At 33.6% G+C, this 20,666-nt stretch overlaps 3 protein-coding genes across 3 annotated transcripts; 2 read left to right on the forward strand and 1 right to left on the reverse strand.

Moving 5' to 3' along the window:
• Positions 1-953: 953 nt before the first annotated feature.
• LOC132175382 (uncharacterized) lies at positions 954-7,374 on the forward strand. The gene is made up of 10 exons (XM_059587322.2): positions 954-1,285; positions 1,497-1,562; positions 2,737-2,917; positions 3,405-3,601; positions 3,744-3,794; positions 4,439-4,530; positions 4,721-4,785; positions 6,135-6,226; positions 6,698-6,802; positions 6,932-7,374. Exons 1-10 carry the CDS (start codon positions 1,019-1,021, stop codon positions 7,067-7,069), a joined length of 1,254 nt encoding a protein of 417 aa, XP_059443305.2. The 5' UTR covers positions 954-1,018; the 3' UTR covers positions 7,070-7,374.
• A 1,864-nt stretch (positions 7,375-9,238) lies between these two features.
• LOC132176473 (Homeodomain-like superfamily protein) lies at positions 9,239-13,715 on the forward strand. Its single transcript, XM_059588697.2, has 6 exons — positions 9,239-9,398; positions 10,904-10,980; positions 11,420-11,483; positions 11,716-11,791; positions 13,154-13,223; positions 13,308-13,715. Exons 1-6 carry the CDS (start codon positions 9,239-9,241, stop codon positions 13,713-13,715), a joined length of 855 nt encoding a protein of 284 aa, XP_059444680.2.
• An 800-nt stretch (positions 13,716-14,515) lies between these two features.
• LOC132175890 (isoflavone reductase homolog) lies at positions 14,516-20,441 on the reverse strand. The gene is made up of 4 exons (XM_059587980.2): positions 20,100-20,441; positions 16,320-16,560; positions 15,240-15,443; positions 14,516-14,815 (listed from the first exon to the last, which is right to left on the reverse strand). Exons 1-4 carry the CDS (start codon positions 20,427-20,429, stop codon positions 14,652-14,654), a joined length of 939 nt encoding a protein of 312 aa, XP_059443963.2. The 5' UTR covers positions 20,430-20,441; the 3' UTR covers positions 14,516-14,651.
• Between the last annotated feature and the right edge of the window lie 225 nt (positions 20,442-20,666).

A 20,666-nucleotide genomic window follows, 5' to 3' on the forward strand; every position in this document is an offset into this window, starting at 1 on the left:
TTGACGGTCAAGATCGTTTGATCTAAACCTTATGATGCTTCTTAGGTAGATCTAGTGCTAGACCGTAATTAAAGTTAATTGTAAAATCAAATTAACTTTGATCTAACGGTTGAAATTAAAAAATTAAGATCTAATGATTATTATTAGATAATTATTTAATCTAACGGTCATAATTAAGTGTTGGTTGGATAAGCAGTTTAGCAATTTTTAGCTGTTAAATTAGCCGTTTAATTTCGAAATTATCTCAACAATTTACAAATAATTATCTTTGATTATTTAATTCTTTTTAGAACTCTTCTCTATTTTTCCGATAATTATCAAAGTCTTTGTCTCATAATAGAATAGAAAATCTAAGGGTATTTTTGAGTTTAATTTTGTTTGTGCAGAATCATGGAGAAATATTTACTGTTACATTTTTGTATACCATATCTGGTAGGGACAAATAATTTCTTAAGGAAAGTGACGATGTAACACTCCTTATGAGAAGGTGGTCTTTATCTAGTGTACTTGAAGAATTTCTCGAAGAATAGACTCAAAAGACTTATCATGAAACAATAGTTTAAGAGTAACATGGATGTCTAATATCATTAAGAGAACCAGATCAAGCTTAGGGATTACTTCCTCTTAGATGAACTCCCAAGAGTCACATTCTCTGGTTTCCAGTGTGAAAGGATGAAGACAATGCCTTGTTTGATTGTAAGGAATTTTAAGTAATTTTTTAAACTTAAAAAATAACACAGAGATTTATTTTGTTATTTATGCTCATCACTAGGAGTTTTAAGTAATTTATTAAACTTTAAGGAGGTTGTTGCAAGCTAGTGCAACTATTAAGACTGATTTGGCATTTTTGTTTTTCTTAAAATTTATTTAATTTTATTAACTCAGCATTTAATTTTTAGAATTATCAAAAAATCGTATACCGGGTCCGGACTGCACAGTAATTTGATTTGTGATATAAATACTCGGGCTTTCAAACTATGGCTAGGGTTTAAGGATTTATCCAAACTCTTCTCCAAAAATGGGCACCAGATTCCTAACGTCGAGAACATCAACCAAAAATCTCTACCAACTCCTCCAATCCCGCTTCGGACATTCCCCGCCAGTTTCCCAATTCCTTCGGAGCCTCCACTCTGTTTCCAGTGATTTCTACAAATCCCAGCCCGGAAACTTCAGGGGCTTCGTCTCCCCCGCTATCTACAACCTCGATGAAGCCGGTGCTTCTGCGCTCGGCCCCGATAACCGCGTTCCGGCCACCGTGGTCACCGGTTTTCTCGGTTCTGGAAAGGTTCGGTTTGTTTCACTGTAATTGAAAGAATCAGCTCTAGATTTTCATTTCCCTATGCCATGTTTGCTGTGGAATTTCTGTCACCAAACAGGGCATCAATGTCTTGAGGGATGAATTTGAAAAATTGTGTCTGTAGTCGATGATCATATGGTATTGTCTTTGTTGCTTCACTAATGTATTACCTTATATTGTTTAATGCTATGCAATGCAGACAACTCTACTGAATCATATTCTTACATCTCAACACGGCAAGCGGATTGCTGTCATAGAAAATGAGGTACTGAAAATTTTTCTGCTTTTCTCACTCGAGAGAATCCAAGAATCATCATTTGCATACTCAAATGTCATATTCAGTTAAGCATAGCCAAGGACAGATCAACATCTGATGGTGTCAATCTCAAAGCAGATTAGCATCACCATCCTCTTGTGTAATTTAGTGCAAGATGTAAATCAAAGGTGGCCATTTCCTCAAACATCTTGTGTTCGGTATATCACCCATGATTCATAAATAGAACCGAGACCCATATATTGGATCTCTTGCCTTTCAAATAAAATGGCCTACATAGTCTGCATTCCATTTTATACCTCGACACGATGTAGTAACTCGTTGCTCAATAATAATACTCCTAACAAACAGCTCCTTCCAATGGCCAATTCTATTTCTACTTCGAGAACTTTAAAGCACAAAGACTACAATGTCAGAGACCCTTGACTTCAGAACCCAACCCCACCTGTCACATAAATTTCTTCTTTCATACCCACTAATATGGATGAATCAGAGACTAATTGCGGATATCTAAGTTGAAAATTTAAAAGATTGTTTTATGGATATCTAAATTGAAAATTATCAAATTCTTCTGAGACTGATTGCAGATGAATCAGTATTCTCACAGTATTGAAATTGAAGTTTTAGGAGATGTTTTAAAATTGATAGGATTTTGTTCGACATGGATTTGATAGGATGAAATCATGATGTCTATGTGCAGTTTCACACGGAAGACTACACGTACTAATATGTATTTTGTTTAGTATGCTAAGTACTCAATATGTTATATGTTAAAAATTCAAGGTTTCAGAGACCTTTTAGATCTGGTTGGTTTTTATTTGATTCAGAATTGATAGAATGCCAAATTACAAATACATGCATAGTTTCACATGGAAAACTACACATACTACTTATGTGTTTTTTTTTTTGGTGGGGTTATATGCGTTGCTTCTAGATTGCTGAAGTAATTAATATGTACAAATAGATGCATGATTTGACTTGTCTGGCAGTTTACAGAATATTCTTTTTTCATTATTTCGAAGAAATAGTTTACTGTACCTCTTATACTTCCTTTTACCTCCTTGCTAGAGAATCTGTACGTAATTTAATTGGCTGAGCTCTTTCTTGCATAGAGTGGTCAGGTTATTACTGTAATTCTTAAATACTCAAAATACTGTCAATGCAGTTTGGTGAGGTGGATATTGATGGATCATTGGTTGCTAGTCATTCCTCTGTGTCTGAAGACATTGTCATGGTTAATAATGGTTGCCTATGCTGTACTGTGCGAGGAGATCTCGTTAAGATGCTTTTGAAGTTGGTCAAGGACAAAGGAGACAGATTTGATCATATTGTTATAGAAACAACAGGTATATTTTGGTGCAACCTCCCAGTTCTTACCTGCATGCGGGGGGAGGGTAGGGATTTTGATTTATGTTTTTACTTGAACTCTAAACTGAGTTATTAGTAAAAAAAAAAAATGATCTTCATTCATATGTCTCAACCTCCTTTGTCCAAATCTTAACTTGAAAACATAATTTCCAAGTGGATCTTTTTCTAAAAATAAATGAAAAAAAAAAAGAAAAAGAAAAGAAAAGAACAAAAGTAAAACTTATAATGGATAAGAAGAGGAAAGGAAGTAGATATTTGTTCCTTCAATATTTTTTTCTTCTCTTAATTACTTTTTTTATTCAATTTATAAGCCTCATATGTAGTGTGGCTTTTCTTTCTTGGTCATGGAAACTTTTTGGAATAGCTTGTCATTCCCTTGGTGGAACTTTATTCCATCAATGACTGCATCAGGTGCAGATACTGAAAGCTGACTATGTCTTCTATTCGTGGTTTCTTTTTTTTCAGGCCTTGCTAAGCCAGCTCCTGTTATAGAAACTTTTTGTACTGATGAACTGGTTTCACGTTATGTGAAACTAGATGGAGTTGTTACTTTAGTTGACTCCAAGCATGCAATGCAACATTTAACTGAGGTCAAACCAAGATTTGTGGTGAATGAAGCGGTAGAGCAAGTTGCCTATGCTGACCGTATTATTTTGAACAAGGTGAACTTTGATTTCTTATCTTGAATGCTGTGGTTAGGCTTTCTGTTAATCTGTCTCCGTTGCACTGGGCAATTATAATATACCAAAGACCTATTTCTAGCTATTGTGCCTTCCCAATACCATGCTTTTGTTTTTTTGGCAGATAGATTTGGTCAGTGAAGCTGAGTTGGAGATATTGACTAAGAAAATCAAGGTATGTCTTTCTATTTCACATGTACACTCCGTTTAGTTTGTCAATAATTACTGTCAGGTGCTTTCTTATGCATACATGCGTATACATTGTCGATAAAGGGGGTGCAAGGCCTTTATAGCTGTGAAAACACACAAATACATGCGTGTAAGCCCCTTTCACTATGTGACATGATAACTTCATAGTTTGGTCTCATGTCAAGAATCAAACTCAAGTATATAGTTTTATAAATTGGTCACTGAGTAAATCCCACATCAGTGACTAAGGCAATGAGAAGCTCGTGAAATATCAATCTATGAGCCCATAACTTTTTTGATGAATAATCTATAATACCATGACATTTAAAGAAAGCAAGCTCCAAGACTTCTTTTTATTTTATTTTATATATTTGATCTAAATTCTATATGAAGCCTGATTGTGACCTTTCATAAATAATGTTAGTTATTGATGCCAGAAAAACTCGAGGAAAAAAAGGACAGCTATAAGAACCCACTCAAAACACAACAAAAACTTAAGCGCTAGCAAAACATGAATTATTAGATTGGCGTTATGTCTTCTCTACTTGCTCCATCTTTTCATTGCATCTGTTTAGCTTTTTTCATTTACTTTGATCTGACAACCTCTGTATTTTTGTGCATTGTTGCCAGCATATTAATGGGATTGCACAAGTTAAGCTAGCTAAATTTGGATCTGTTGACATGGATTTTGTTTTGGGAGTTGGAGGATATGATCTTGAAAGGTTACAGTCTCATCTGTTTCTGCCGATAGTCAAATCTTTTATATTATTTTCTATTTATAATATTTATTTCTTGACTCTGTGTGTGTGTGTTTTCTACTTAGCACTAGCAACATTCTAATGCATATTCATATTTGAAGGGGCAGGATGTAAACTCACCTATGTTGATATGTCAAATGACTTGAATTTGCAGAATTGACTCTGAAGTTCATGTAGATAGCTCCTGTTCTGCAACCCACCAACATGAAACTGGACAGGGTAGCATTTTCTCTCTCGCTCTCTTTTTTTTTTTTTTCCCCTTCCTGTCATCCTCCCCTTTTATGGGTCAGTTGTAGGTGGTTAAGTTTTAAGGACAAGAGTGAAAGAAAAGAATTGATAATAAATAATTGTGAATTTGAATGATTTTCATTTAAACCATTCTTCTTTCTCTTTTTTTTTCCTTGGGCTCCGAGACTTGGAATTAATTCCATTTCAACATTTGCCTGTTATATTACATTGCAAATTTATCTTTTCTTCTTTTATTACATATGGACAACTTTTATGAGTTGCAACTGGGATGATAAGCTATATAGCTCTACTTCCTTTCTTGCGTTTTGGTTAGTTACAGAGGGGTTTGGTTCGTATTTCTCATCTGGATGATGTTTTGACTTCAAAAAAAATTGTTGGGATCTATGTTTTCTTTAAATTAATAAATGCAGATAGAGAAAGTTGAAGGGTACATCCAAACAACCAGGCCAATTTGAAGCCTAATTATGTATAAGAAGGTTCTAATAATGAAGTGTAGTTTGTATTGATTACTTGCTGTCACTATGGTGACTAAAATCAATAGGAGGTACATGGATCAGTTTCCTCTAATGTTCTGTTAGAATTTTGGAATTTTAGAGATGACTTTCTGAAAACAGTTTGGCTACTATTAGAGATCAAGTTCAAGTATTTGCTTGACATTCTTCATATACTTAGATATCTGTTAATTTTAATAGTGATTAACTTTTTTCTAAACTAGGCCTAATCCCAGGCAGAAAACAAAAAAAAAAAAAATTTAGCAGTATAAAGACATAAAAAATTAAAGCTGCAGACAGATGAATAAACATTTGATCTCTGAAGTCATTTTTACTGTGATTTTACCCACTATTTTGTAGGTTCCCTTACGTTCTCACAAAAAAAAAATTTAGCAGTATAAAGACAAAAAATTAAAGCTGCAGACAGATGAATAAACATTTGATCTCTAAAGTCATTTTTACTGTGATTTTACCCACTATTTTGTAGGTTCCCTTACGTTCTCCTGTGTTGAGCCTTATAGCTTTTAACTGACTGATACATGAAACATCTAGAATACATTTCAAAAAAAAAGAAAAAAGAAAAGAAGGAAATTAGGGGAAGCCAGCTGGGATTGTTGGGTGCTGTACGTAGAATCCCCTGGTTGACTTATACTATAGTAGTAATTGCATCATAGTAGTTCTTTTAATCACTTCATTATATCATATTATATTCCTTTTCTACTTTGTAATTTAGTATTTCCTATGAACATTTTGTTCTCCAGAGCAACTTCAAAATGTTTTCCTTCTGTTTCATTTCAATTCATATCTCATTTTGGTTGAATATTGCAGAACACCACAAAGGGCATCATCATGATCATACGCATGATTCTGCTGTCTCTAGTGTCAGTATTGTTTCCGAGGGAACTCTTGATATTGATGAGGTAATAAATATTATCAGTTGAGCTGCAGTATTTGCTTTAGTACTTAGGTTTACCTTTGTTTAATTTAATTACGTTTCTTTCTTTATTATTTTTACTATGTGTATATAAGTTCTTAGGCACCCTCTCTTTGTAAGCTGGTTTTTAAGGATGAGTTCTACATAAAGTTTGTATAATTTAGCATCATAATCAGCCACCATATCAAGTATAGGATTGAATAGGTTGCGACTTTGTGGTTAAGTCATGGAGGGATTGACCTATGGATTGGATTAAAATGTTTGAATGTTACACTCCTAAGCATCCCACATGGCTTCAATGCAATCTTAGTTATATGTATATTAACTTTTGTGCACTTTCTCTTTATAAGTTGGTTTTTAAGGGTGGGTTCTACTTGACGTTTGTATCAGCTTAAGATAAGCTCTTAAGCTAATATGATATGATGAACTAATAGATTATTGGTGGTTGCTGTACCAGCTTGATGACTGGCTTGAAAGGTTGATCGATGAAAAGGGAGAGGACTTGTACAGAATGAAGGGCATCTTGTGTGTTAGTGGTTCTGAGCAGCGTTATGTTTTTCAGGCACTTATTTTCCTCCTCTTATTGTTGCTTTCATTATCATATTGATATCACACCTGTGATTGTGTTGATTATAGCTTAATTTCTTTTCCTAATTTTGTCCTTCTCTCCTGTGGTGTTGTTTGCTTTCAGGGGGTGCATTCTTCGTTGGATGGCTGCCCTGGCAAAACATGGGGACCCGATGAGAAGAGAATTAACAAACTGGTGTTCATAGGAAGAAATTTGGACGAAGCTGCCCTAAGAAAAGGTTTCAAAGGTTGTCTAGTATGAGCAAGAGTTTTGTTTTGTTTTGTTTTGTTTTGTTTTTTGTTTTTTGTTTTTTTTTTTTTTTTGGTTCCTTTTTAGGGTAAGTTAGCAAGAGTTGGTACATGTCAAATATTTAAATGGTAGATGGATGAAGGCACAAAGTGCACCTAAGAAAGGCTTTTAGTTTCACTAGTGCATCAATCATTCATCTTTCTGGCGTTGAATTGGTTTTCAGCAGAAATTGTCTCATGTATAAAATTGTACATTTTTACATGTCAAACTGACAAGAATTTTGGACATCTCTAGTATGTAAGAGAACTATTGATAAACCTCTAATAATATCTCTCTCTCTCTCTCTCTCTCTCTCTCTCTCTTTCTATCTATCTATCTATCTGATGTGGCTTATGTTTCTTATCTAGAGTAATGCTAATGCTGATTCAGCTTGACAAATGCTTTTTTACTGTTTATTACATGCCAAAATCTGCTGCTTGTGGTTCTTAGGTTGTAAGAGTCTTAGCTTCAATATGGTTGTGCTATCAGGGGAGCACCAGTACTATACTTTTTGTTTTTTTGGGCATAAGCCTAGAGTGAGACGAGAGCATAATAAATGCTAGAGAGAGAGAGAGAGAGAGAGAGGAGATGAGATAAAAGAAATAGAAAATACTAATAATAATTGAGAGGAGAGAGAATATTCCTATATTTTAATTTTTTTTTGTCAATTTTGTGATTGAACAGCGCTCATCAAATTTGGTAAGTACTATTCACGCTCACGCTCACGCTCAGTATTTTTCACCAATTTGGTGAGGCTAATTGAGAGCTTTCTAGAGCCCTTTTAACATTTTGGCTAGCTAAAATAATTGAAAGTTATTGTGAATGCTTCATTTTGTTTCAGATAAATGTATTATTCTTGACGTAGGACGGTAGGAGTAAAAATCACTATTAGATTTAAAATTTAGTAGTGATTTTTACTACTATGTTAGAGAGTTATGCATTTGAGAGCATAATATTTCTTTGTTTTCGGGTCAAAGTTTGTTAGAATTTTGAACCCATGCTCGCTCTTGACTTGTACCCCTAAGCTGTCGATGTTAGCCAAGGTTGAAACTTAGAACATTCGCACTTATTATTCTTAAAAATAATAATAAAATAAAATAAAATCCAAATAATAATAAAATAAAATAAAATCCAAATATGGGTGGCACAACCATTAGGCCAGGAGAAAAAAACAAAACCATAGGCTGACTTACTAAAAACAAAATTAAGCAAACTTATGCTAAATTCCGTGACCTTTGTAAAGATTCGATTTCTGTGACCTCCCACTAACATATTTACTTTTTTTTATTATCATTATTTCTTAAAAAATAAAATAAAAATGAATAAATAAATTCGTCCAATAAGGATTTGGATAATGAAGGAAGAAATTCACAGCACAGGCCCACTTTGATGCCTTTTCGTCAAGGCCGGAGGGAATATTCTGCCGTCACCTCCAAAACCCCGTCGCTCGCGGAATTTTCGAAACGTGTCCTCCTCCCACATGCGGGACATGGCCTTTTGAGACGTGCCACGTCAATCCTCGAATATTCTATTCCCCTCGTTCTGCGGCGAATATTCCACGCTGGCATCTACGTGGCACCCGATTCTCTTCCTCCCCTGCCTCGCCGAGTGCACCATTTGTACGTCCCTACACCATCGCCCACCGTCCGATTCTCCCACAACGAATATCCAACGGTTCTAAGGTGGAGCGAACGAACTCCATTGGAGCACACCACAACGTTCTCCAGCATATTCTAGTCCGCATACAACGCTGTCATGTCGCTTGAGATTCGTCGCCGAGCTTTCCTCTACATGTTCGTTAATGATTATAATAATAATATATTTTTTATAATAAATAGCCGTTGAAACAAAGCTCTGCTTTTGCTTCTTTCCTGGCATCTGAGATAACATAATTACCGCCTTCATCATTAACTCATCTGAATCTCTCTCTGCACATCTCTTTCATCTTTCCTTTTTTGGGACCTCTCCTTTTTTGTTAAAGTCAATGGGACCGCCAATCTGGTGGGAAAATGTAATTAACGAACAGGGAAAAGAGAGAAAGTGATCAAAAAAGCTGGGAATTCGAATTTGCTTTCGGAAGAAAAGAATTTGGGTTTTGGGTTTTGAGGACTCTTTTGGGTTGTGGGGTGGGGTAGGGGGGAGATGATGGAGAGGAATTATGGCGGTGGAATTAGAGGAGGAGGGAGCTTCCCGTACGAGAATGGGGTGGTGATGACCAGAGACCCGAAGCCGAGGCTGAGGTGGACGGCTGATCTCCACGACCGGTTTGTCGATGCTGTCACAAAGCTTGGTGGCCCCGACAGTACGTTACTAGTCTGTTCTAGCTACTTATAATTCTCTCTGTTTTTTTTTTTTTCTTGGGTGAATATATACTTTTTTGTTTCTTGGTTTCTTTCATCTTCTTAAGTTCCCTGTGAAGGATTAATATGGTTTTATTTTGAAGTTGAGGTAAGTTGTTGCAAATTTATGATTCATGATACTAGCCCAATCAAGTGGCTTTGAATCTATGATGTATAGCCCATTTCCTTCTTCTATTCATTAAAGATTAGTAACATTTATTTTATGGAAAATCTTATCTTGTTTTGAATACTGTGCTGGAGTTAATTTTGCCTTTTTAATCTGATGTGAGAATTTAATGAATAAGTTGTGTAGCAATAGTTATATTTAACTTTAATTATGGTGCATGATATATATACAAGAAGTAGGGGAAAACGCAATTGTCAATGTCATTAGGGGTGCTCGGCAATTTGAATTTCTGTGTCGGGTTTGGTCATGTCAAGACATGTATATAAGACTATATATATCAATTATAATCCGACCCATTCTCAACTCTAACCTATTAATTTCATGTTGAGTTCGTGTTGGAATTGCTAGTTGTGTCAAAAATTGTTAGTCCTAAATGTTACGTGTCGGATTCACGTCGTGTTGAGACATGGATACAAGACTATATAGGTCAATTATAATCCAACCTATTTAATTAAATAGGTTATACTCCTCCATCTTAACCAGCTAATTTCATGTCGGATTCATGGGTCGTGTCAAAAGTTGCCACTACTAAATGTCAAGTTTGGGTTATGTCGAGGTTATAGGTCAACCTAATCTGACACATTTAATTAAATATGTTATACTTCTCAATCCTAATCCAATAATTTCGTATTGAGTTCGTGTCGGATTTGCGGGTTGTGTAAAACTTTATCAGCCCAATGTCAGGTTTGGGTCGTATTAAGATTATAGGTCAACCTTAACCCAACCCAATTAACTAAACAGGTCATACTTCTAAACTTTAACTTACTAAGTTTGTGTTGAGTTCGTATTGGGTTTGTAAGTCTTGTAAAAAACTAACAGCTCTAAATGTCATGTGTCAGGTTCAGGTTGTGTCGATGCATGCGTATAAAACTATATAGATTAATTCTAACCCAACCTATTTAATTAAATGGGTCACTTCCTTCAACCCTAACCTGCTACTTTCGTGTTTTGTTCATGTCAAGTTTTCGACTCATATAAAAAATTACTAGCTATATATGTCATTTTGTTGAACTGAATTGTGAAAAAGAAGAACCTTGTTATCTACAACCTTGGTGTGGCCAGTTACAAGTGTACAACCTTGCACCATGGAAGTGAATTAACTAATTAACCAAATTCTTATGTAATAACTTACCAGAAAATTAAACCCCAAATTTGCAGCTTTCTGTTCACAAGTCGACTACAGATATTTTTGTAGCCTCTTTTCACTATTTTCCAAACGGGTGTTTTCCACCACTTTCTCTTGCAAAGTTAATTTGGAGAGGGTTTTAATTTTTTTTTCAGAAGCAACTCCCAAGTCTGTGTTGAGGTTGATGGGCATGAAGGGCTTGACATTGTATCATTTGAAGAGCCATTTGCAGGTAATTGGAAACTTTGATCACATGGTTTAATCACGCCACACTTCTGCAAAGAAAGAAAAGCAAATAAATTTTTCTTTATCTAGATCTTATTTGTAATCTTGTTTTGTGGTAAGGAATTTTATATTATAATATAAATTAAATAATTAAATAAACTTCTTTCTCTTTTCTTTTTATCATTTTAAGCTTTTGAGTAAATAGTAATCTGACATGGTACAAGAGTAAATATACTAAGTTTGAACATTATTTTCATTATTTACCTCTAATTCCAATTAAATATTTGAGAAAAATATAAAATTAGTCTTTGTGAGTTACCTAATTTACAATTCGCTTCCTATAATATTAAAATGAAGCTAATTGTAAACAGATAAATTACAACGACTAATTTTACTTATATTTTTTTAAAATATTTCACAACTTAATGAAGATGATGAATATGCAGAAGTACAGACTTGGACAACAATCAAGAAGACAATGTACGGCAGAACAAGCCAACGAGAGCAGTGGTGAGTCCATTAGAAATTTCCTGTTCAGAAAAGTTTTAGAATTCCCACACAAATTCTACGAAGAAAGTAATTAATTGAAAAGTTTCCCAGAGGCAATACTTTAATGTACGTATATAGAACATATCTTAAGAAAATTTTGCTTATGCTTGGAACTTTATTTTTTATTTTCTTTTTCTTTTTCATTTATGCTTCAAATTCTCTGTAGTTACACATTGCCGTTTGTAAACTTTAGGGGGCACATGTGTACAATTTGGTAATCATTCCTCAGGGACCAGTCCCAATTCTTCAAGAGGTGATAATGAACAAGGGTACGTATGTGAAACCATTAATCTCACATTTGTTGGTTTTGTTACTTTTTTAAAAAATATATGGTAATTTAATTTCAATTTTAGGATTTTGGGAGTTTTTTTTTTGGGGTGCTTTTATCTTTATTAAACGTATTTTATTGTTAGATGCTAAGTTTCACGTTGGTTCCTTATTAAGTGAGATTATGCTATTTAAGTGATTACAATGAGCACTAACTATAATGTTGATTAGTCCGTTTGAGATAATAGCAATTTGGCAATACCATGTGATATTGGGGAATCGCAACTTGACATAGGCGCTGAGGAGGAGAACGTTAGAAATTTGAGTGAGAGGGATTGTGACAACTTAGAAAATTAGTCTTAGATTAGGTGGGTGAATTGTAAAGGTGTTATATAAGTGTTAGTTTCCCCTTATAGCGGATGGTTCCATTGTGTGTCATGTAGTCTATTTGGCTAGAGCGGAATGCTTGAATTTTTGATGACTGGGAAAGAGGATTGATCCATTTGAAGAAGTTGGTATTACAAATACTGTATTCATGGAGAGTGGCTTGGCTTACTCCAACTATTTTTAATTTTTCTGAATTTCTAGGTTTATGCTCTTCTTTCTCTTCGGATTAGGGATCTCTTATATACTTCTTGGGTACATGAATTGCGCCCCTCTAAGCGTTGTATGAATATGCATTATTTATCAACAAAAAAATTGTTAGTTTCCAATTGTAACATTAACTAGTTCTTTTAAAATAATAACGCAAATGTGATTAGCACTTTCTAAGATGTGACATACGTCCACTACAAAAAAATCATAAAATAGTGACTCTTGGAAGATGATGTTTTAGGCCCAAAAAAAGTCACAATTGATGTAGTGACATTCGCATAGTGACATTTGGCAAAAGACTCTAAACATAATAACTGGATTTAAATTTGGTGATGTTTGTATAGTAAAAACGTCACCATAAGGTGACATTTAGGGCAATGCGTCACCTTTTGGAAGATGAAGCTTGAATAGTGTGCGTCAACTATTTGACACTTGAGAGGTTTCATTCACTATGCAATCGACGCCTCATTATGAGAGGCGTCATTTGCCCTTGCAAGTGACGGCTACTAGTGTCGTTTTTTTAAAACGACACTAAGCCAGACATCACTATTTGTTGGTTTTTTAAGTGACATCTTTGCTTGTTGTCGGGTTGATTGTAATAATTGTTATTTGTGGTTGTATCCTTTCCCTCCTCTGGCCTTCCTCATTTTCACTAATAATAAACCAGTTGTGCTATCTAAATTGTAGAACTAGTATCTCTTCAGATTCATCCAGTGACCTTATTTTGTATTACACCACCTTCATACTAACTAATGCTGCAAATGAAACAGAGAAATCCCAATTGCAGAAGCACTCAAGTGTCAGCTTGAAGTTCAGAAAAGATTACAAGAGCAGCTTGAGGTATATTGCCACAAATTTTGCTACTTTATGCAAAGAAAAGTGTTATATATTCTCTGTTGCTGATCTATACATTATTACCATTAGGTACAGAAGAAACTGCAGATGAGAATAGAGGCTCAAGGGAAGTACTTGCAAGCTATATTAGAGAAAGCCCAAAAGAGTCTTTCCCTTGATATGAATGGCCCTAGTACTATAGAAGCAGCAAAGGCACAATTAACTGACTTCAATTTGGCCTTATCAAGCCTCATGGAGAATATGAATGAAGGAGATAGAAAAGAAAACATGCTACAGATGAATGAAATTTACAGAAAGGCCAATGGATCAGGCATCCATATTTACCCACAGGGAGGCCAGGAAGAAGAAGATAAAGATGTCAAGCTCAAAGTTGAGGGGGGCTTGATACAGTTTGACTTGAACACAAAAGGAAATTATGATTTTGTTGCTGCAAATGGAGCTGAATTGGAATCCAATATGCTTGCCTATAGGAGATAGAAAATTTTATATATAATGTCTTACAGTTAATTTGATGACATAAAAGTCACCTTTTACTGCCTGCTTTATATATATATGTTTGTATTGAGTTTTAACAATTGTAGCCAACAGATGTATAATATACCTTTACTAATGAACACCTCTTTTATAGTTTCTCTAGGGATATTTCTTGAATTTACTAACTCTTCAAAACATTAGAATAATTCTCTATTGTCTAACAAATTTCGTTCTCCTCGTATTCTTAAGAGGTAAATAACCTAGCCCCGAGAGTTTAGAGGCTTCGTTTGTTAAAATTTTTATTTTCTTTTCTCAAAATAAAAATATTAACAAAAAAACCAAACCACAAAAAACTCATAAAAGCACAAAAAAAAAAAAGAAAAAAAAGAAGGTTTTCCCCTTTATGTCGCAACAGAACATTCTTGAACAAAAAATTAAAGAGCCTTAATAAGTTTTGATTTAGGTTCACTAGTCTTGATTAATATTCTCTTTTCTCACACAAAAATCGATCTTGCCAATAAGACATGAAAAACATTAGTTTAGACTGCAAGTCGTTAAACAATGAATATCTCAATTTTAACAACAATAAAGATTAATAGAGTTATCAACTCTCAATCCAATACAACAAATATGAATACCAAAATCAAGAAAAACACTCAAACAATCAACACATTGATTTTTGCCATGAAGTGGAAACTCTTTGACGAATTCCTTAAAGGTAAAACTACTTCGGAACAATCAAACCCAGAATGAATTCAATAAACACTTGAATTAATTATTTGTTTACAACATTAAAAAAAAAAAAAAAAACACACTAAATTTAAAGCAAAACCTTGATATAATATGATCATTACAAACATACTGAGTTTAAGAACCTTAAAACTTATTTTTTTCATTATGATGGATGTATGTAGTTTTCATGCAGCCTATGAACTCTTCTCATAGATAGAGCGTCAGGTATTCATCCATACGTGTATATTTCACCTCTGGGTACAGCTTTGAAGCTTCTTCTCCCCCTTCCCCTATTTCAAAGTTTGTCAAACAGCCTTCATAGAATATGTGATAGAAATGCCCAACTCCTACCTGCGCTGCATAATCCAGTCCTGCAGTAAAAACAAACAAAAATAAATGAAAATATTTCTTTCCTATGTTTTTTGTTTTTTATTTTTTTTGGAAACTTCATAAAGGCGTCATAAACTTTCAAGCGTTTTGAAAAAACTTCTCAAAGTTTAAAAAATCACAATTTTACTCATTGAACTTCTAATTTGATGCAATCTATCCCCTCCATTAGGATTTGGCGTTAAACTGACAAAATGGATTAAATAACCTTTATACCACGGTAACTTTTATAAAATTTTAAACTTATCCTTAATATCACATTGAAACTTAAAAAAAAAAAAAAAAAAAAAAAAGTTAATGATATTTTGGTATTTTTCATAGCCTCCGTTAGGATTTAACGTTAAATCCTAATGAAAAAGATAAATTGTATCAAATTAAAAATTGTAGAAGGAAATTGAGAGTTTTTACCTTTCATGGAGGCAAGGAAGTCGTCTGATGAAATGCTAATCTTCTGTAATTTCTTGGCAGCAAGGTTCTCCCACTTCTCAACTAATTCTCTTTGGGATAGAATGTTTTCAGGTGGCCGAAGGTAGAGGGTTTTGTTGAGGGTTCGAGGATCATCTATTGCCTTAATTGTGTATGTTGCCACGTCATCTTCATCCATAAAAACCACTGCAGCAAATATTCCAATAATCAATATAAATTCCCAATCAAATATTTCATTTCATTTTCCACATGAAAAATGGAAAATATGTATCATAATCCTTTGTAGTATATATATAATATATATATTTATTTTCTTTGAAAGGCCAACCCCCTATGACTATGAGCAAGACTTCGTTATGTGTTAGTTTTCTTTCTGAGTAATACTATTTAGTTAATTGTTATATGACTATCAAATTAGAATAACATGACAGTAAAAATTAAATATTGTTTTTTGGAGAAACCCCATAAAACCCTCATGAGCTTCCGCTCGTTTCAACACTACTCCTGAAAGTTTAAAAACTCTCAACTAAGAGTATCGAATTTTCAATTTATTTCAATTATCCCATTCTATTAGGATTTTTCATTCTTTTATTTTTTTTTGTCAAAATACCCCTTTTTATTAAAAGAAATGAAATAAAAAATTACAAAGATGTTGAAAAAATATTGCAAATGTGTTTTTTTTTTTTTTTTTTTTATAGTCCGAATCTTTAAAAAAATTTATTTAATTTTTTAATAATAAAAAAATAATAGTATTTTGAGAATTTTGACCAGATTTAAGAGAAAATTCTAACGGAATTAGGTAATTAAAATAAATTGAAAGTTTAATATCCTTAATTGAGACTTTTTAAATTTCGAAAATATACTTTCAAAATTTATTTATTTATTATAAGTGCTAATTTAAAGACTTATTTTCACTATCACACTATCAAATTATATGACAGTTGTCATAAATGCCTTTCTCTCTATCAATAATACCTAAATCTACGCGTGTGCGCGAGCGTGCACACACACACACACACACACACACACACACACATATATATATATTCTTTTCTTTGGTACCTTTTGCATGGCCATCTCCATATATATGAACATTTTCTTTTGGGGGAAAAAGTGTTCCCATTTGAGAAAGGTTGCCAACGAAGTAACCAGCAAAGCAGTTAGCAGAAACATAAGTAAAAGGGATTTTGGCATCCACTATTGCTTTTCTCACTATCATTTTCTCATCAAATGTCACTCTTCCTGGTTCAAGAGCATCTCCCATCCTCGCCGGGTCAATGCCAAATTCTGATGGCAAGAAACGCTGCAAATTTTTGTATATATTAATTAAATGTTAGCATCAATTTGCTCCAAATATATATATATATATATATATATATATATATATATATATATATATATATATATATGTGGTACATACTATTGTCATATTTAATTAATTGTTCTAATAAATTTAGTTTGTCGGTGTATTTATATATTTTTAGGAAAAAAAAAACTACACTTAATTATCCCCCTCTTAATTAAACAACCATCCAATTTTCAATATTCTTAACTCTAAACTTTAAAATGTTATCTGTTAGAAATTTCTGTAAATCAAACAGAAAATAGGAAAATGACAATAATACCCCTGCATCAAATAAAAAAAATTAAAAATTAAAAAAAAAAAAAAAAAAAAGAGCTCCATCTTTGGCTGGAATAATTTTTAAATCTAATGGCATAATTATATTTTCACACAAATAATATGGATATGATGGACATGATTTGAGTTTTTTCCTTTTTTTTTAAATTTTTTTTTTCTTTTTATGAAAAAAAAAAAATGGTTTTCAAAGAGTCAAGGCCAAATGGCTCTCATAAACACAATTTGGCAACATTTTATTCCTTTTTCGTAGGATTTAACAAAAAAGTTGTAACTTTTTAAATTTTCAAAAGTATTAAAAAAAATGGAGTGTTAATTAGAAACGATAATTGTAATTTTTTTTTTAATATTTTTTAGGGTAAAATCCACTTAACTCCTTCAAACTACCACCCCAATGACAATCTACCCTCAAAACTATCAATTGCGACAATTTATCCTCCAAATTACCAAAACAATGACAATGTACCCCTAATTTTAACAAAATAACAAAATTACCCTTGCTAAAATAAAAACAAAAATATTAAAATTTATTTTTTTTTTTTAAAAAAAAAAAAATTAAGGTTATTTTTGTCTTATTGAAAATTTTATAAGGGTAATTTCGTCATTTTGTTAGCATTTGAGGGATACATTGTTATTGTTTTGGTAGTTTGGGGGGTAAATTTTCGTAATTGATAGTTTGGATGGTAGATTGTCACTAGGGTGGTAGTTTGAGGGGGTTAAATGGACTTTACCCATATATTTTTTTTTTTATAAACTCAAAAATGGTTTCTCACATGTAACGGTTTCAAACCTCTTTCGTCTCTTTTCTCTTCTTTGGTAACAAAAGCAACCCCTTCCCTCCGCTACTGTGTATGCCCAAAAAATAAAAATAAAAAAACCCCAAAACCAAAGCAACCTCATACACGTCCCCAATCCAAGGCTTCCCCACCTATTAGCTCACCAACCTCCTCAATAACATCACAACCACAACTTCTAAACTTTTCTATGGCTAAATATGTTAATGGGTATGTCGACTATTATCTACTTTTAAATGGGACACTTTACTTTTTACAATTTTATTTAAAAATACACTTTTAAGTTTTAAACTGCAAAATCTTGAGGCTAAACGCTCTCTTTGTAGGTGTCGATGGGTTTTTATCGCTAGCCGTTAGCGTGAATTTTGAGTTTTTAAACTTTGGGGTTGTGGGTCATCGACATTTGATAATGGTAGTTGTAGTGTCGGGGTTTTGTGTATGTGTTGATGGGTTTATGGGTTTTTATCGCTGGTAATTGGTGCGGATTTTGAGTTTTTGAACTTTGGATTATCGGCATTCGACATTAGATAATGCTAGTTGTAGTGCGGGGTTTTGGTTTCCAAAAATTCTAGCTATGTATAACACACTTCATCTTTTTTTATTTTTTTGTCCAAATTAACATGATTTGGACAGTAGCTCAACAATGATCTCAAATTTCAAATTGAAGGATACTTGTAGCAATTTAAAATTTCGAAAGAGGATTGAGAACGAAATATAATAATTTGAGTGGAAAGTAGACAAAGAATGAGTGTATGGCATGTGATCTCACCATAAACCCACACCCACATATACATATACATACATATATACATACACCAATGATAGGTCTATATATAATCTATATGTATGATTTGATTTGTATTTACATAAATATTGTATCTATATATATATATATAGTCAATTTGGACGGTCGTAGTTTTTTCGACCGTCCAAATTGAATGAGCTTATCTCATCATTGAAGACGGTAAATAACTTGTATTATTATTACTATTAAGTAACCTAACCTAAGAAATTAACAAGAGAAGATTAGAACGTAATCTAACAATATTAAAAGGAAAATGTTGGATTAGATGTAGTCAATTTCAAATTACTGATAAATCTCTAAATTTTAGGAAAGGATTTTCATGCTTAGTTAACCTTTCAAAAGATTCTCATAGAAAAGGGCAGCCACTTGGGCTGCCGGGGGACGATGATCAATGCTCATATTTCCTCACGAGTAATGTTATTTAATAAATTGTTATACAATTGTAATAACGTGATAATAAAAATTAACATTTGAATCAACTAAGACTCATAAAAAATAAAAATCACTGCTAAATAATATTTATCTTTTCTTAGAGGATAACTTCTATAAGGATACCACCAGAGACGGAGGGAGGGGGGGACCGGGGTGGGCCATGGTCCCCCCCCAAATAAGGAAAAAAAATATTATAAGTAAAAAAATAATAAAAAAATTAAAAAAAGTAAAGTTAAAGTTTTAATTTTAGTTATTTGGCCCCCTCAAAAAAAAAAAAAAAAAAAAATTGGCCCTATTTTTAATTTTGTTGGCCCATACCCACAAAGTTTTTTTTTTTTTTTTTTTTGGCCCTTACGGTAGTCTTTAGTTCATAAAAAACAACCAAAATAGTTTTTTTTTATAAAAAAATTCTAAAGAACCGAAAAAAAATTTTGGTTGGCCCCCTCCCATAAAATTTCCTGGATCCGTCCCTGGATACCACCTCCTTTGTACCCACCAATGAGCATTTGACAACTAGGAAAATCACACACTTTCAAATGAGATGAGAAGCACTAGATTAAAATCCATTCTCCTGTCATCAAAAAAAAAATTCTACTCAACCCCATCATTTTCTCTCTCTCTTTCTCTCCTCACTTCTCCGTGCTCTCTCTCTCTCTCCGGCGGCAGCAGTGACCACCGCCAAGCCCAGCCCAGAGCTGCCGTTGAAGGTGCCGGAGTGCAGCCCAGAGCTGCCGGAAAAGACACCGGAGCCCAACCCAGAGTTGCCGGAGAAGATGCCGGAGACCAAGCCACACACACATATATATATGTGTGTGTGTGGCTTATCAAGTAGTTAGGTGGATGCAAATTGTTTCGTGGTTGTCTTGTCTACAATAAGAAATTCCAAGCATCCACCTAATAATGTTTTTCTATAATTGTAGGGAGAGGAATTTGCATAAAAATTATCATATTTTCTCATAATTACTAGATTAATTAGCTAGATATTGCAAGTACTAAATCTATCTATTATATTATATTAAAGGATTTTCATCCTTAACTTTGGAAATCCCTTAATTAATTTATAGAATATGAAATTACATATATTCATTCATTCTCAAAAATTTCAGAAGATTTGTAAATTTTCAGATAAAATTAATTGTATCAAAGAAAAGATAGACAAAAATACATATATATACCTTAATGTTTCCTGCTTCTTTGATGGCCTCAACAAGCTGGAGCTGCAACAAAATGTTGTGAGACCTGAAATGCACCCCAGACATTGTGCAGATCACAACGTCGACCTGCTTCACGGCGTCGACAAGGCTCCGGTGATCGGAAAACGAGCCTTCGACAAGGCGGGCTCCTCGCCGCTTAAACGACAGTAGCATTTGCGCTTTGTCAATGTCAAGACCAGTCTCAGGCCTTCGAAGAACATAGGTTGCATGGCCCTGGGCAAGGCTTGCCGTCACAATCCTCTTCCCTATATACCCAGTGCCCCCCACAACAAGAACCTTGCTCTTTCCCATTGCCTACCTTTTCTCTTGTTTGCATGTAATATTTCTTCCAAAAATTTGTTGAAGCTAGGGTTTATATAAGAGCTAGATCTCTGATAATTAGGTTTCTTATTTTGACTTCTTTTTTTTTTTTAAAAAAAAATATATATTGGTAAATATTTATTAGTGAGCACGACGTCACTTTAGTGTCGGTTACTCATGGGTTTTCTTTTTCTTCTTCTTTTTCAATTACTGTAGTACAAGTTACTC

This window comes from Corylus avellana, chromosome 3 (assembly GCF_965113065.1).
Source record: "Corylus avellana chromosome 3, dhCorAvel1.hap1.2, whole genome shotgun sequence".
Classification (NCBI taxonomy): Eukaryota; Viridiplantae; Streptophyta; class Magnoliopsida; order Fagales; family Betulaceae; genus Corylus; species Corylus avellana.

Bases quoted from the DNA above. Each gene is read 5' to 3' on its own strand.
- LOC132175382 (XM_059587322.2), top strand. From the start codon at position 1,019: ATGGGCACCAGATTCCTAACGTCGAGAACATCAACCAAAAATCTCTAC. The intron at 4,786-6,134 runs GTAGCATTTTCT...TGAATATTGCAG, and splicing joins CCAACATGAAACTGGACAGG to AACACCACAAAGGGCATCAT. The intron at 6,803-6,931 runs GCACTTATTTTC...GTTTGCTTTCAG, and splicing joins AGCAGCGTTATGTTTTTCAG to GGGGTGCATTCTTCGTTGGA.
- LOC132176473 (XM_059588697.2), top strand. From the start codon at position 9,239: ATGATGGAGAGGAATTATGGCGGTGGAATTAGAGGAGGAGGGAGCTTC. The intron at 9,399-10,903 runs GTACGTTACTAG...TTTTTTTTTCAG, and splicing joins AAAGCTTGGTGGCCCCGACA to AAGCAACTCCCAAGTCTGTG. The intron at 13,224-13,307 runs GTATATTGCCAC...TATTACCATTAG, and splicing joins GATTACAAGAGCAGCTTGAG to GTACAGAAGAAACTGCAGAT.
- LOC132175890 (XM_059587980.2), bottom strand. From the start codon at position 20,429: ATGGGAAAGAGCAAGGTTCTTGTTGTGGGGGGCACTGGGTATATAGGG. The intron at 16,561-20,099 runs GTATATATATGT...AAAAATTTGCAG, and splicing joins AAGAAGCAGGAAACATTAAG to CGTTTCTTGCCATCAGAATT. The intron at 15,444-16,319 runs GTACCAAAGAAA...TATTTGCTGCAG, and splicing joins TGGAGATGGCCATGCAAAAG to TGGTTTTTATGGATGAAGAT.